This window comes from Lonchura striata, chromosome 18 (assembly GCF_046129695.1).
Source record: "Lonchura striata isolate bLonStr1 chromosome 18, bLonStr1.mat, whole genome shotgun sequence".
NCBI lineage: Eukaryota > Metazoa > Chordata > Aves > Passeriformes > Estrildidae > Lonchura > Lonchura striata.
The window spans coordinates 10611070-10626987 of NC_134620.1; the positions used below are offsets into that span (position 1 = coordinate 10611070).

Genomic DNA, 15918 nt, shown 5'->3' on the forward strand with positions numbered 1-15918 from the left:
CGGGGAGGCCGCGGGCAGCGCGGCGCGGAGCGCTCCCGGCAACTCGCGGGGACGGCCGGTACCGGCAGGGGCAGGGACACGGACACGGGCTCGGGGCTCGGGCTCGGGGCTCGGGGCTCGGTTCCGCCGGTGCCGCCGGTGCCGCCCGGTGCCCGGCGCGCGCGGCGCACGCGCGGAGCGGCGGGCGGGGATCCCGGCCCCGCGTGCGCGTGACGTCGCCGCGTCTCGCGCCGCTCCGGGCCGGCGGCGGCCCCGGTGAGTGCGGGGGGACACCGGGGACAGCGACCCGGCCCGGCCCGGGTACCGCCCGTGCCCCCGCCGTCTGTGCCCCCGGCCGCGCCGGCCGGCAGGTGACAGCGGCCGGGCTGCGCGGCGGGCGGTCCCCGGTACCGGCGGGCGGTGCCTGGTACCGGCTCGGGGCTCGGTGGGTGGCGCGGGCGAAGCGAACGGAGCGCGGAGCGGCGGAGGATGCTCGGTGCGCAGTGCGGGGGGTGCGCGGTGCGCGGTGCTGGGGATGCCGGGCGGCGATGCGTGATCGGAACGGTGCTGGGTGTGCGGGGCTGGGGATACCGGGTGATGATGCGTGATCGGAACGGTGCTGGGTGCTCGGTGCTGCAGACGCAGAAAGGTGCTGGAGACACAGAGCGGTGCTGGGTGCTCGGTGCTGCAGACGCAGAAAGGTGCTGGGGACACAGAGCGGTGCTGGGTGCTTGGTGCTGCGGACACAGAACAGTGCTGAATGCTCAGTGCTGTGAACACAGAGCGGTGCTGGGTGCTCGGTGCTGTGAACACAGAGCGGTGCTGGGTGCTCGGTGCTGCAGACACAGAGTGGTGCTGCGGACACAGAAGGGTGCTGGGGACACAGAGCGGTGCTGGGTGCTCGGTGCTGGGGACACAGACGGTGCTGCGGACACAGAAAGGTGCTGGGGTCACAGAGCGGTGCTGGGTGCTCGGTGCTGGGGATGCAGAGTGGTGCTGGGTGCTCCGTGTTCGGTGCAGGATGCTCAGAGTAGTGCTGGGTGCCCAGTACAGGATGCTCGGTGCAGGGTGCTCAGTGCTCAGTTCAGACAGTGGTGCTGGGTGCAGGGTGCTCAGTGCAGTGCAGGGGGTGCTGAGGTGGCCGCAGGGTGCTCAGTGCACAGAACTCAGTGCAGGATGCACGGCAGGTGGGACAAGGTGCTCAGTGCAGCGTCCTCCTTGTACCTTTGTCCTCCCATTCTGCTCTTTGGCACATGGTGCCCTCTCCCCGCTCCCATGGCACCCCTCTGGTAGCCAGCACCAAGCTGTGCCCCCATAGCCTGATCACTGCCGTACACAGAGGCACCCATGGGCTGAGGGTGTCTGTCTGTCCATCTGTCCAGAGCTCAGCCAGGGTTGGGACTGCCCTTCTCTACCAGGATGAGTGTGGTGGCCTGGGCAGGGTGGGTGCACAGTGAGAGGCTTCACCTTTGGGTCTCAGGCAGCGTCAGTCTCTGCTGAGGCTCGAGAGGTGTTGGCAGCACCAAGTTGGGGGTGGCTGTAGGATGTGGGTCCCTTGTCAGGGGGTGCAGACAGTCTCCTGAGCAGCTGCATTGGTACCTTGCAGCCCATGCAAAGCACTGGCACTCTCCTGGCAGTGCCCATCAGTTACTGTGCCCTGTGTGTCAGGGATGTGACATCCACGCTTTGTCCAGCTCAAGTTCCTTGGGACTCGTGGCTGGAGTTGCTGGCACCAGGGCCGGCAGCGTGAGCTGGGCTTCCCTCCTCTGCAGGCAGGGGATGGTTTGCATCACAGAGGCCTTTGCTCTGTCCCTCTCTGTGTTTGTTTGCATGCTCGGGCTCTGTCCAAAAGTCATCTCACAGCTTGAAACCTCTTCAGACGCCTCCCTGTGCCAGGCCCCGCTGGCTGCTCGGACTCGGTTTTGGGAGGCGAGGCCGTGCTGCTCCCTCCTGCTCAGGCACCGAGCAACGGTGAGTGGGGAGATCCAAATCATTGGTGCCAACAGGTTTCCAGATTTGCCATGTGTTTTGTGGGAATGCTGCAGGGAGCTCGTGGGGAGCTGTCAAGTGCCAACGCGGGTGCCTGCGAGCGGGGTTTGAGCGGGGTTTGCCATGGCAGCTGGTGCCCTGAGGCTGCTGCATGTGGCACCACAGGAGCAGCTGTGCTGCAGAGCCTGAGGGGAGTCCAAGGTCTGTGCAGAGTCACACGAGGGAGGCAGCCTGGAATTTGGGGGACAGCAGCTGAACTGGGCACTGTGTGAGTCCTCCCCAGTATCGCCCAGAGCAGCTGGATTGGGGGGCTTCACTGGGAGGGGATGTGGCAGGCTGAGGCCTGGGGTCTCTGCAGGATGCTGGTGGGCTCACCAGCATAGGCAGGCTCATGCCACAGCTATCCTCTGTCTGTAGGTTTTACGAACTGTATTAATAATTTCTGTCGCTATTTTAAGGAGCTTTTTCCAAAGGCAGTTTGCATTCCGGGTACGCTGAGCCTTTGGGGATGTGTGGGATGGCAGGAGCGCTGTTAAAACGCGGGGACTGTCAAGAAGATTTTTGGAGAGAGAAAACAAACCCCCAGCAGGTGGTTTTATTTGGCACCGTGCAGATGCGCCTTGTGATGAATTTGTGATGCCTTGCGGAGCCTCAGCCTCATGCCTTGGCCAAGCACGTTTCCCTCCAGTCTCCACAGGCAGCGGGCACACAACCCGGGAGAAGCTTGCCCTGGTATCGCCTGCCTGCTTGGTTCACTCTGTTTTCCAAGCCCTGTCTGCCTCCAGAATTCCTGCAGGAATTCTCTCACAAGGCAAGCGATGCCCTTTTGCCCTGTTTTCGTCCCCAGTGCGTGCTGTGGTGCCTCACGGTGTGAGTGCAAGCAGGAGGGTGGCCCTGCCACAGGAGCCCCTTGTCCCCTCCCAGGGACACCAAACAAGAGCAGCAGCAGGGGTTGCTCAATGTGCAGCGCTCGGAAGTGAAGCAAGCACTGCTTCCCACGGCGCATTCCCAGGCAGTGACCACAGACTGAGACTGGGGGCTCTGAAGGGGTTGGAGCATGCAGGTGCTTCTCCACGGAGGAACAGCCACGGGCATGTTGGCTCCAGAGCCAGAGGATGCTGTGCTAGGGCAGGAGGAGCTTTTCCAGCACTCCTGTTCCTGCTCGGTGCTGGGAGGGATCCTGCGGTGCGAGCAGCTGCTGGCAGTGCCTGAGCTGCAAAGGGGGGGTGGGATAACAGCTTCCCCACTCAGACAGCTGTGCTCACAGCTGGCTGCAGGCCAGCACTCAGGGCACGGGCACAGGCCTTGGTGGCCCAGCGTTTGCAGATGCAAGTGGCAGCAGAGGAGGAGCAGGGCTCCCAGCTGCGCTCCTGCAGACAGGAAGGCGCTCGGATGCGCCGTGCAGGGTGGTTTGGCTGACGAGGCAGCAGCGGCGCAGGCTCGGAAGGACCCGGTTCCGTTTCTTCCATCGGTTTCACAAGGGCTTCACCCGTGCCAGGGCTTGGGAGTGGTCACTGCCCGTCCTCGTGGGGGCTGGGAGTGGGAGGCCACAAACACACGTTGCTGAAGTGGGTGCTGGTGCTTCCCAAAGTTTCTGGCTTTGTGGAGACGCCAAGTGTTTGCCTTTACGGCATCCATTCTGGGCATTCTGGAGATCCTGGGGCTGGTCCGTGCTCAGGACTGTGCTCCTGAGGGAGCTGCAGGAAACAGGACAAGAACGAGCACAGGAGCTGGGGAAGATGGGGAGCAGTGTCCCCTCTCCCCTTCCTGTCTGCAAGGTGAGCAGTGGCACCTCTGTCCTTGCTGCCCTGCCCTGCCCTTAGGCAGTGCCTCCAGGGCTGCTGCTGCTGCTGCATGGGGAAATAAAACACTTTGATTTTGTTTCTTAAGCAAATTTGAGGTTTTGGGGTTTGTCTTGCAGAAACAATTTTTTATTTGCAGATCCTGATCTTTGTTCATGCAAGAATGAAGCTTGTTGAGACTTAGGGTTTGGCGTGTGGATTGAGAAAATATTTTTTGAAGATACTTGGTGTTTTTAATAGCAGTTCCTCTGACTTCTCTTCCTCCCTGTTGTATGGCAGGCTCTGACCACCCACATTCCTGCAAGGGAACATTTCTGCAGTTTTGTGAGGGAGGAGCTGTGTTTGCATCAAGCCTGGTGAGTAAACAGGGCTGTGCAACCCTCGGCTCCCCTCACCCACTGCCCCTCTGCCATGGGGATCCCCAGGACATACTCTGAACGAGGGCTGAGAGTTGGAGTGACTTGATCAGAAGCATGGACAAGAATCACAGAATTGTCACAGAATCGTGGAATGGTTTGAGTTGGAAGGAATCTTAAAGATCTTCTAGTTCTACCCCCACTTCCATGGGCAGGGACACCTTCCACTAGACCTGGTTGCTCAGAGCTCCATCCAGCCTGGCCTTGGACACTTCCAGGGATGGGCAGCCACAGTTTGCTGGGCAAGAGGAGCTGAGGGAGATCTCAGTGTTTTCCCAGAGCCCCATCCTCCAGCAGACAGTGGAGTCACTGGTCAGGGCACAAGGGGAACCAACGTGGGAATGTCACCATCAGTGGACTTGTGCTGGCTTTGCCTTTGTCCCCCTGAGGCAGCAACTGCAGAGTAATTAAGAAAGGGTGATGCTCTGTGGGTTAATTAAAAGTCAGGAGCTCCCTCTGAAGTGCAGAACTCGTGTCCCATTTCAGCACAAGCGTGTCTGACGTGCTGGAGCCTTGCTGCTGTGCAGGGACACAGTGCCAGGTGCTGGGGAGTGGGTAGGTGCCTCCATCCCTGTGTCCTGCCAGCAGCCTTCCCCTTGGGAATTCCATAATTAATCTGCCACTCTGAGCTGAAGGCCGTGTCCCTGCCAGGTTGGCAGGGTGAATGCTGAGGTTTCCTTCTCCTGACGATAAAATGTTGTTGCCGTGCTTGGAACAAGGGATGGGTGGAGGGGATTTACTGTAAATTGGTGGGATTTTTATTGTTTGAGGAACACTGTACCATTGATCAGGATAATAAAATGTTTTGCTAATCATAACAGCCTTGAGGCGATAAACCAACAGTCTGTTTGTGCTGTGAAATGTCTGTGGATTCTCTGCTGATGTGATTTAGGGCCTGTTGGAGCTGGCTGGCACACAGTGCCCCTATCCCCCTGGCTGGGCTCTTTGGGATGCAGGGTAAGGATGCTCTGCTGGAATAATTTGTGTGGCTCAGGGCTCTCACCTTGCAGGCTTTTCTGAGCCAGAAAGTGTTTGAAGCTGGCACACGCTGCATCAATCCTTGGGGGCAGCAGGTTCTGCTGGTTTATTTTTCTAGGTACTTAGCAGTGAGAATAAATTCCCCTTTGTCCTCTGAGCCTGTTGGGTGCTAAGATGCAGCTGGAGGAGCCTCTGTGTGGTTTGGGTGCTGAGGTGACTGCTTGAATACTCATCCCTGAACTCCTTTTGGCTGTTATTTTTCCCTGAGATGATGGCAGCGGTGCAAGTGTAAACCACAGGGCTGTCAGTGCTGTTTGGGGATTTTCCAAGGGACACAGAACTCCAAAGTGCTCCAGACCCCAGGTGTTTTTGTTGGGATTGGTTATATTTTCACTGGAATTGGCCTCTGTTGCACTGGATGCCCTGGGTTCATGACCTGCAGTGCAACTTCAGTTTTAGTCACCAAACCCATCCTGCTCTCAGTGGTGCTGCTCTCGCCACGTGGTGGCTGACAGCAGTTTCTTTTTTTTGTTGTTGTGGGAGGGTTTTTTTGAGTGCTGCAGCTTAATTTTCATATCTTCTCTCCAAGGCTTAGGGCCATGGCACACCTGCAGCAGAGGTAGGTGCAGAGCCCCTGCCCCACCACTGGGATGGGTGGGTTGGACTCTGTTCCCACCGTCCCGTGGGATCGATCCCGGTCTGTGCAGCGCTGGGGTGGAGGAGCAGGAGCTGGGGGTTGTGCAACAGGGCTGACGCTGCACTCAGTGACCACAGCCACCCCCGTGGTGCCTCTGTGTGCTCCTGGTGGAGACTGGGGCTGGCCCCATGCTCCATGCCCCATGCTCCAAGCTCGCTGCATTCCAGTCCTGCTAAGAGAGATACCTGGGAAGTGTTTGGAAATGTGCTGTACAAGTTGCCAGCAGGATCATGCAAGAGGAGCAGAGCTGCCATCAGCAGTGCCAGCGTTGAACTGAGCTCAGGTTGAGATGAAGCAGTGGCCCTCAGGCAAGCCGTGTTTATTTTTGTAAATGAACTGGAGACTATCAATTCAGTAATTAAATATTGCTGATTTGCAAAGATGTGAGTTGGATGTGTTGGGACATTTCTTGCTGACCACAGTTTCTGCTGCTGTTCCGCCACAAGGGCGCCTGCAGAGCCTCATCCCTTTATTAATCACCAACAAATTGAGCTCAAATTTTCCAGGCCACACCTATGTCTTTTGGGGAGGCTACACTTAATGACAATCATTTCTGGGAATGGTTTAAAGAAAAATTCAGCTTTTGGTCTTATGGGGCTTCTCATAGAAACTGTTTCTGTGGTTGTTTGTAACACTTTAACAAATGGTGTTTCCGCACAGCTGAGGGTGCTGTGCTGGCACTGGGGCCATTCCGGGGTTGGGTTTTACCCGTTCCCAATGCAGGTGCCAAGGTCAGGGGTTTCCCTTGGGGGTTTTGGTTGGGGTTTTGGTCGGAGCTGTTGGAGCCCAGCTGGTGGTGGCGCTGCACAGCATCAGGAAGGAAGTCACAAACAAGTGCGTGTCTGTGTGTCTGTCCGTGTGTCTGTGCCCGGGCAGGAGCTGGAGCTGTTTCTGGAGCGGGGTGAGTTGGGTGGGACCACCTCTGCCCCTGCACCTCGGGGCACTGCAGAAGCACATCCAGGGATGCAGCTGCTGCTCTGTGGAGCTGCAGCCTGGCCTGGAGCTGGAATCCTGCAGTCCACGGAGGCCAGGCTGAGCAGGAAGCCTCACAGGGAAGCGCCTGCACTGCAGATAAGCCCGTGTAGAGTTCCTGTTGGGTGGAGTTTCCCTCTGGTTTCTCCTTAGTGCTGAGGCAGAGGGGCCGGTGACACTCGATGTCAGGAGAGGAGACTGGAATAGCCATCAGTGTCACTACTGGAAATGTTCTCAGGAACATCCTGCGAGGCCGGGACCTGCTGCACAGCCAGGGGGAGCTGACTGGGAATGTCCCAGCAGCAGTGACCCCATGATGGTCCCAAGTCCATGCTGTGATCCTGGGAGCAGAGTGACATCTGGTGATCCGCCAGGTCCTGGCCCCTCGGGGTGCTCTGCTGCAGCTCCATGTCCCAGACTGTCCCCAGGATGCTCTGTGCTTGCAGGAGGGCTTCAGCCAAAGCTGCTGTGCTCCCTGGCATGGAGCAATCCTTGTGGGAAATCCAGTGTCCAGGGGTTTGATTTCCAACCTGGAGGGATTTCCATGCTGTACTGGTGCTGCTGCCTTGGCAGGTGGTGAGGCTGGAGCGATCTTTGTTCCTTGGGCTGGAGCCAGGAGGAACTGCCAGGCCTGCAGGTCCTCTGGGCTCTATCTCCTTTCACTGTCACTGATCTGGGGGCTCTGGTCATGTGCCTGATTTCAGCATTTCCAGCAGGCGAGTCTGGAGCTGCTTCCTCTGGTCAAGGCTGTTGTGCCATCGGTGTGTGCTGGAATCGTGCCCAGTTGGATTGTCATCCCCTGAGCTTTAAACATCCAGGCTGCTCGGGTCCCACTGAGGCCTATCCTCTCCAGGAGGCTGCATTTCCTAAAAGAGCAGCTGCCCTGCTGCTTCCCTCTGTGTGTCCTGGCTTGGCTGTGCTCTGTGAGCAGTGCTGGTGTCTCAGGGCAGCTGTACCAAGTCCAGCTGCCAGTGCTGACCATGAGCTGGGAACACCAGCTCCAGCAGGAACACCTTTCCCTGGGGCTCACAGGAGGCTGTGGGGAGGAGGGGAAGGTGCTGAGGAGGAGAGCAGATGTGTGTGCTAAATAAACAAGTCAATACTGTGGCTTCTCTTCCTCATCAGGTGTTTTGGTGGCCACGGGTTCAGGATGAAGCTCAACTAGCAGCACAATGACTGTACAGGGAAAAGGTAAGAGCAAGCAGCTGGATGTGTGGTTCCCCTGGGATGCTGGGTGGCTGCTGCACATCTGTCTGATGATGTTGCACATCTGTCCACACCACCACTGTGCCCTCTTGATCCTGTGTTGCTTTCACAAGCTGGCATGACTCAGTGTCAGCCTTGTCCATGCTCAAGTCCCATCTGCATGGGAATAGGGAAGACTTGCTGCCTGTAGGACCTCTTGTGACTCTGCTGTCACTTCCCCACTGGTTCCCATCCTACTCCATGCTCTGGGTGGCAGCCTTGCCCTGATGCTGGCCAGGGACAGAGCCCCTGGCCCTGTGTCACATCCCTGTCCTGCCATGTCCAAGCTGCACTCAGGGGCTTCAGCCCTGGATTGCTGCTGGCACTTTGCTTTCTGCTCCCATGTCACCATTCCCTGCCAGAATAGCCTCTGACAGCTCCCTAATTTCTGCTGGAGTGGGAAGCTGTCAAAGCCAGCTTGGGCATCTGAAAGGGTGTTGTCCCTGGAAGGGCTGTGTCTGCTCAGACAGCCCTGCACCTAATTACACCATGATTCCAGCACAGTGTCTGCTGGGGAGGAAATGACCCATCCATCTTCCCTCACAGACTAATGAGGCCCATAAATTTTAGGAAATTCTCAATGGAGAATTGCACAAAAGAGCTGAGAACCAGCTGGACTGTTTGCGGTTGCCCCCGGCCCGTGGCCAGACACGCTCTGGGTGTTGTTCAGCCCTCCCAGCACATTGGGATGATCCCAGGATGATCCCAATGGAGAGGTTTGTCCCATTCCAGCCTTCCCAGGGCTGCTGTGCAGGGGCAGAGCCAGAGTCCAGAGCTCAGCAGTGGGGAGAAGCCATGCTCCCATGAGCACCTGCCTTTCCCACCATGTGCTTCCCATGCTGGTGGTGTTGGGTGGGAGCAGTGGGAGCTGTGTCCCTGCCTGCGGAACAGGTAGGGTAGACCCCAGGGACTCCCAGAATTCCAGATTCATTGAGGTTGGAAAAGCCCTCCCAGACCATCCAGCCTGAGTCCAACCTGTGCCCAGTTGTCACCGGCTCAGAGCACTGAGTGCCACGTCCAGGCGTTCCATGGACACCTCCAGGGATGGGGACTCCACTACCTCCCTGGGCAGCCCCTCCCAAGGCCTGACCTCTCCTTCTATGGGGAAGCTCCCCCTGATGTCTGACCTGAACCTCCCCTGGCACAGCAGGCATCCCCATTGAACACAATATGAGAGTCCCTTTGTTCCCTCCGCAGCTCAGCTGGAGCTGCTGGAGCATCTCGGTGGGAACTGCTCCCTGTCAGCTGGTTCTCCTGGAGAACAGAGCACTTCTGTGCTCCAGCCTCCTTTCACGATGCAGCCTTTGCTGCTAATTAGCCTGTCTCGGTCTGCATCGCCCTAATTATTCCAGTTGGCCCTAAATCCTGCCTGCTCCTCTGCCATCCATTGAAATGGGTCTTGTGGCATTTGCAATTATTTTGGGGTGAACATTTGAATATATTTACATGACAGAAACAGATGAAGAGAGCAGGAAGGAGCAGCACTTGTCTTGTTAATAGCTCAGACTCTGCTTGGTGCTGCAAAAATGCCAAAGCTGTTGGTTGTTCCTCTGATCTACATCCCAACAAATCCACCCACTTTACCTCATACCTGTGGATGCAGCTGAGGCTGTTTAGCCTTAGGTATGTTACCAAGCAGCTGGTCAGGGTGGACCAGGGAGTAAAGAGCCACAAAAATATTTTTGGTGGTGATGTTGCTGTGCTGCTGGGATGGGGGAGGGCATCCCTGGGGTGAGAGAGAGGCACTGCCTGGGCAGGGGTGGATAAAAGCCGGTGGGTAGATGGGAGATGAGTCCACGATGGTGGAGTGGGATGTCAGGGACTGGAAGGGGGGAGCAGAGTGAGTCCCTCAGTGCCTGGCAGGAGAAGCAGGAAAGCTGCCCAGCTCCAGGCTCTCTCCTGCCTGCTCCCTGCTCCGCATTGGGCTGCTGCACAATGTGTTCCTTCGTGGAGGGGAGAAAGCACTTTTCTGGAGCAGCTCTTTGGCCTGTCAGCAAAACAGAATCCATGGACGGCCCGTTCCTTCCACTCCATTCAGCTCCTGCCCCAGCCACATAATCACAAAGAACTGGAAATCCCGGGGTGAGCCCAGGGGAGGATTGCAAAACCTGCACTCGCAACTGGGGCGGATGGGGGGGAGGGGGTGGGAAGCGGTGCCAGCATTCCCGGGAGTCCCTCCGGGCACGCAGCTGAGCTGGGCACTTGCAGAAGCTGCAGCCTGCCTGCTGGATGTCCTGCCGAGCCGTGGAAAACCCCAAAAAGTCTCGGTGCCAGATGAAGTGTCACGGATTTCTCCGTCAGGTCAGTTTGCGAGGCAGGGCAGGGTGGTGAACGCTGCGTGTGGCTGTTCACTCTCAGGTGGTTGAATTTCTCAGCGTTTCCTTCTAACGGTTTCTCCTGATTCAGACCCTTAAAGCTGGCATGAGAGGCTTTTGTTTTTCTCTTATTTCAGCTTTCCCCTCTCCTGTGACCACAGGGTTAAACTAAACAAAATGTAGGGAGGATGCAGGTGGCTGAGAGGTGAGCGGTGCTGGAGTGCTGACTTGGGTTTGGGAGGAAAAACCTCATCTTGGGTCTGGGCTTCATCTGGGATGGAACAGGCTCTGTAAAGATTTTGTTTTAAGGATTCCCTGAGTATACAGGGCTCCTCCTCTCCAAAACGTTCCTGGAGCTTTGCTCCAGCTGTAACCTGTGTTTCTGGGAGCACAAACAGTGCAGAAATTCTCTCTTTGGGTGTGCACTGAGACAGACTTTAATTACCTGCTGGGTGTAGGGCACCAAGCCTGGGAGGTGCTGATAAGTGAAGGAGGTGCTGATAAGTGAAGGAGGTGATGAAATCTGGGATGGTGTCAGCATCCCATCAGAGCAGGGCTGGCCCCGCTGCTCTGACAGTGCTGTTCTCTTGCAGATGCCCGTGAGGTTGGACACTCGCTAGCGGAGAGCTGAAGCCCCCAGCCTGTGCCCAGGAGAGCAGGATGCGGGTCACCACGCGCAGGGTGCTGCTGCTGGTGGGCTCGGTGGCGGCCCTGATGGTGACCCTGCACCTCGGGCAGCAGGTCCTGGAGTGCCAGCAGGTCCTGAGCGAGAGGAGGCACAGGCTGATGAGGCCAGAGAACGAGGAGCTGGTGATGGTGGACGCCAACCACGTGGAGTACCGGTACAGCAAGGACATGCCCCTGATCTTCATCGGCGGCGTCCCCCGCAGCGGCACCACGCTGATGAGGGCCATGCTGGACGCCCACCCCGAGGTGCGCTGCGGGGAGGAGACCCGCATCATCCCCCGCGTGCTGGCCATGCGCCAGGCCTGGTCCAAGTCCGGCCGCGAGAAGATGCGGCTGGACGAGGCGGGGGTGACGGACCAGGTGCTGGACGCGGCCATGCAGGCCTTCATCCTGGAAGTGATCGCCAAGCACGGCGAGCCCGCCAGGTACCTGTGCAACAAGGACCCCTTCACGCTCAAGTCCTCGGTGTACCTGTCCCGGCTGTTCCCCAACTCCAAGTTCCTGCTGATGGTGCGGGACGGGCGCGCCTCGGTGCACTCCATGATCACGCGCAAGGTGACGATTGCCGGCTTTGACCTGAACAGCTACCGGGACTGCCTGACCAAGTGGAACAAGGCCATCGAGGTGATGTATTCCCAGTGCCTGGAGATCGGCCGCGCCCGCTGCCTGCCTGTCTACTACGAGCAGCTGGTGCTGCACCCCGAGCAGTCCATGCACAACATCATGAGGTTCCTGGACATCTCCTGGAGCGACACGGTGCTGCACCACGAGGAGCTCATCGGGAAGCCTGGTGGGGTGTCCCTTTCCAAGTGAGTCTTGGCTCCTTCCTCAGCTTTTTGAGGAGTTTTCACTGCACAAAGCAGGCTAAAACTGGGGACAGAGCTGCGTTGCTGGTGTTTGCGTGTGGTTTTAGGGCAGGAGGGACAGCACGTTGTACTGCAGTGGCGTTTGTGTTCCCAAGTAAGAGATGGCTTTAATGCTCCCAATCTGTTGTACTCCACAGAACAGCTTGTCAAGCAAGGATTTCAGGAGCAGGTGACTGTTTAATCTCTCTTGACACTGCAGAAATTATTTCAGTCTCTAATTTGCAAAGAACTGCTTACTCTGAAACGTGAGCTCTTTAATGCCTCTTTCTCCACCCGTCCTCAGATGCATCTTTGGTGTGATTAGTTGTGCTGCCAATGATGATGAGCTATAGTTCTTTCCAGGTCTGGGGTTGGTATTGCAGAATAAAAGCAATACCTGCTCAGTGGAGGCACACCCAGCAGTCTCTCCTGCCCTCTCCATGTGTGGGGGGTGTTTGCCTTCTCCCACTTTCTTTTCTTCTTTTAATGCTGTTTCTTTTCTAAATGGAGGCTTAAGTCAGGCTTAGCAAAATTTAATCAGCTGTGTAAAGGAATTATCCAAGTCTCTGTATCAGTTGCTGGTGCCCTCATGTTGAGGGCACAGGAGCCACGGGGGATGTGCAGCTGCTCCAGTTTTCTGGGATGCCCTGGGAGTGCAGCCAGCTCTACTTCCCTGTTTGCTCAGAGTAAATTGGTCCAGGTTGCTTAGATCAGGTTTTGAATATTCATAGGGGTCACTAATCTGTGCTACAGCCCACACATCTTACATTGTTTTCCTCTGATAAGGAGAGGTGTCCTGGTGAAACCCCCTGTCCCAGTGCAGGATGGATCCCTCCTGTAGGAAAAGAGAAGCACCCTCAAGTTGTGCCAGAGGAGGTTTAGGTTGGATCAAAAGGAAAATTCCTTCCCTGAAAGAGTAATTAAGCATTGGAACAGAGCAGTGGTAGAGTCACCATCCCTGAAGGAATTTAAAAGCTGTGTAGATGTGGCAGCTGGGGACATGGGTCAGTGGTTGGTAGCCTCAGCAGTCTTGGGGGAATGTTTGGACTCACTCTCTTAGAGGAATTTTCCAGCCTTAATGATTCCATGATGCTAAACAGGAGGACCCAGCCTCTGGGGTTGTGGAACCCCCTGCCAGGGTCTGCTTCCCCAGAGCAGGGCTGTGAGGGATGGAAGCTACCCCATCCAGGGAAGTGCCCAACGCCAGGTGGGACAGGATTTGGAACAATCTGGGATAGTGGAAAGTGTCTGTGCCCATGGCAGGGAGTGGGATGGGATGGGATTTAAGGTCCTGTCCTGTGGTTCTGTGTGGAGGTGGCAGCGAGCTGTGTGTGAGCCCAGCACACGCATGAAATCCAACCACTGTGTCTTTTGTTTTCGTCCTTTATTTTCCCCAGGATAGAGAGGTCAACAGACCAGGTGATCAAGCCGGTGAACATGGAGGCGTTATCCAAATGGATCGGGCACATCCCCGAGGATGTGCTGCAGGACATGGCCCACATCGCCCCCATGCTCGCCAGGCTCGGCTACGACCCCTACGCCAACCCCCCCAACTACGGCCACCCCGACCCGCTGGTTGTCAACAACACGCACAGGGTGAGTGGCACTGCCATGGAGGGGACAGGCCAGGGGCTCACAGAGCCCTCGGAGCAAGGGAAGCTCCTGAACCAGATCGGGATGGAGCAGGGGGGAAACAGGCTCACACAGGGAAAACAGAATCACAGAATTCCAGAGTCATTCAGGATGGGAAAGGTCTCCCAGGACCATCGAGTTCAACTTGTGCCCGATCCCCACCTTGTCACCAGCCCAGAGCACTGAGTGGCACATGGAACACATTTCTTGGACACCTCCAGGGATGGGGATTCCAAACCCCTCTGAGCAGCCCCTTCCAAAGCCTGACCACCCTTTCCATGAGGAAATTCCCCCTGGCACAGTTTGATGCAGTTTCCTCTCTCCTGTCCCTGTTCCCTGGGAGCATGACCCCACCACAGTTGTCCCCTCCTGTCAGGAGCTGTGCACAGCCAGAAGGTCCCTCCTGAGCCTCCTTTTCTCCAGGCTGAGCCCCTTTTCCAGCTCCCTCAGCTGCTCCTGGTACTCCAGCCCCTTCCCCAGTTCTGTTCCCTTCTCTGGATGTGCTCCAGCCCCTCCATATCTGTTTTGGAGAGGGGCCCAGCAGGACAGAGCACTCAAGGTGCAGCCTTTCCCCTGGCAAGGCTGGGAATGGCTGACAGCAGTGACCCAGAGGTGATTCCACTGCCCCAGGGAGTCACTCCAGGTTCTCTTTCCACAGGTTTTAAAGGGGGATTATAAAACACCGGCCAATCTCAAAGGTCACCTGCAGGTAAGAGCCAGGTGTACCCTGAGGGTTTGGGACACACCAGGGTACCCGTTCCCTGCTCCCTTCCCTGAGGAATGCTGGCTCAAAGCTGACCCTTCTCTTCTGGGGCTCTTCCAGGTGACTCAGAACACGTCATCTTCTCACTAAGAAAATTAATGATTTCCAGGTAAGACCCTATTTACTTAATTTTGGGGGATTTGGGCAAATCCTGCATTGCTCCAGGACCAGCACTTGGTTTGTGTGATTTCTGTGGATCTGCTGGGGTTCCAGGCACACTCCTGGTGCCAGGGATCCTTCACAGTCGCCTCCGATCTTCCCACACAATGCTGCTGTGTGGGACCATTTGTAAGGAATTCTTTTCCTGAGCTCTGGGAAGGGGATTAAAGCTGCAAAATGAAACTCAGCTGCCTGGGAGGGTTATTGCAGCCCATCCCTGCGGGTAGCAGGGACACATGGAATGCGTGGATGAGCTGGGCTGCTCCCCAGCTGCCTCCAAAGACGTGCCATGGACCTGAGGAAGGGGATAGAAAACAAAGGGAAACATGATGGAAAACAAAGCTGCTGCCTTGGGCTGCTGTTCCAGAGACAACTGTTGATGTGTTGGATGTTCTTCCTCCATGCTAAAGCATAAAATACCATTCTTGGTACTAAAACTAATCCTTTAAGAGCAAGTTTCTGTCTACAAGCATATGGGCTAGAAAAAGATCAGAAGCACTGAGGGAAGATCAGGAATTGTGTATCCCCCTTGTACTGAGCTGAGAATTGGTTCCTTTCTGGCCATTTTTTGTGTCATCTTTAAACCCTCAGTCAGGCGTTGCTGTGCTAGTCTGAGGGAATCCTGCTCCTGAGGGGATCCTGACCCTGAGGGAATCCTGCCCATGAGGAGATTTTGCTACTTAGGGGCTCCTTAGGGAATCCTGTCCCTGAGAAGATCCTGCTTCTGAAGGGATCCTGTTCCTTAGGGGATCCTGGCCCTGAGGGAATCCTGCTCCTGAGAGAATCCTTCTCCCAAGGGGATCCTGGCCCTGAGGGAATCCTGGCCCTCACAGGATCCTGCTCCTGAGGGAATCCTGCTCCTGAGGGAATCCTGGCCCTCACAGGATCCTGCTCCTGCGGGAATCCTGGCCCTCACAGGATCCTGCTCCTGAGGGGATCCTCCTCCTGAGGGGATCCTGGCTCTGAGGGGATCCTGCTCCTGAAGAAGTCCTGCTCCTGAGGTTCTGTGTTTTGTCTCTTCCAGAACGCTGCCAACAGCCTGTTGTTGCCCGAGAAGGAAGAGCGTGCAGTGGGCCCGTGGAAATCTGTTCTCCAAGCATATTGCTTGCTCCTACTGTTGCCAAATGACTGCGCTCCAGGAATGTATTTGCATTTATTTGCAAAGGCCAAACGTGCTCCACGGCGGGAACGTCCCCGGCCGGTCGCAGCGCTCCGTGGGGAATGCAGCTGTGGAAAGCCGGGGGGACGGGAGGAGATTCCCGTGCCGTGCCTGGAGGATTCTGTACATGGCGTGTGTGTGTGTCTCGTGATCCTGTTCCCGGTGTGGGAGGAACAGCCCTCCCATCCCTGCTGTTCCGTATTCCTGGGATCGGGAAGAGCCACCCTGGTCCTACTGTTTCCAATTCCCAGGGTCAGGAACAGCCCCCCTGGCCCTGCAG

At 56.8% G+C, this 15918-nt stretch overlaps 1 protein-coding gene across 5 annotated transcripts; it reads left to right on the top strand.

Annotated features, from left to right (window-relative positions):
* The first annotated feature begins 194 nt into the window (after positions 1 to 194).
* Positions 195 to 15718, top strand: TPST2 (tyrosylprotein sulfotransferase 2). Of its 5 annotated transcripts, none has more exons than XM_021544720.3 (8): positions 195 to 255; positions 4050 to 4126; positions 7959 to 8024; positions 10987 to 11889; positions 13323 to 13521; positions 14216 to 14266; positions 14381 to 14429; positions 15504 to 15718. In XM_021544720.3, exons 4-7 carry the CDS (start codon positions 11054 to 11056, stop codon positions 14408 to 14410), a joined length of 1116 nt encoding a protein of 371 aa, XP_021400395.1. In that variant the 5' UTR covers positions 195 to 255; positions 4050 to 4126; positions 7959 to 8024; positions 10987 to 11053; the 3' UTR covers positions 14411 to 14429; positions 15504 to 15718. The 5 variants fall into 5 exon arrangements, with proteins under 5 accessions (XP_021400395.1, XP_021400398.1, XP_021400396.1 ...); XM_021544721.3 differs by lacking the exon at positions 195 to 255 and adding an exon at positions 442 to 475; XM_021544723.3 differs by lacking the exon at positions 4050 to 4126 and having other exon boundaries at positions 223 to 255.
* Positions 15719 to 15918: the final 200 nt, after the last annotated feature.

Coding starts and splice junctions, on each gene's coding strand:
- TPST2 (XM_021544720.3), top strand. CDS start 11,054: ATGCGGGTCACCACGCGCAGGGTGCTGCTGCTGGTGGGCTCGGTGGCG. Junction 11,890..13,322: donor GGTGGGGTGTCCCTTTCCAA/GTGAGTCTTGGC, acceptor TATTTTCCCCAG/GATAGAGAGGTCAACAGACC. Junction 14,267..14,380: donor ATCTCAAAGGTCACCTGCAG/GTAAGAGCCAGG, acceptor GGGCTCTTCCAG/GTGACTCAGAACACGTCATC.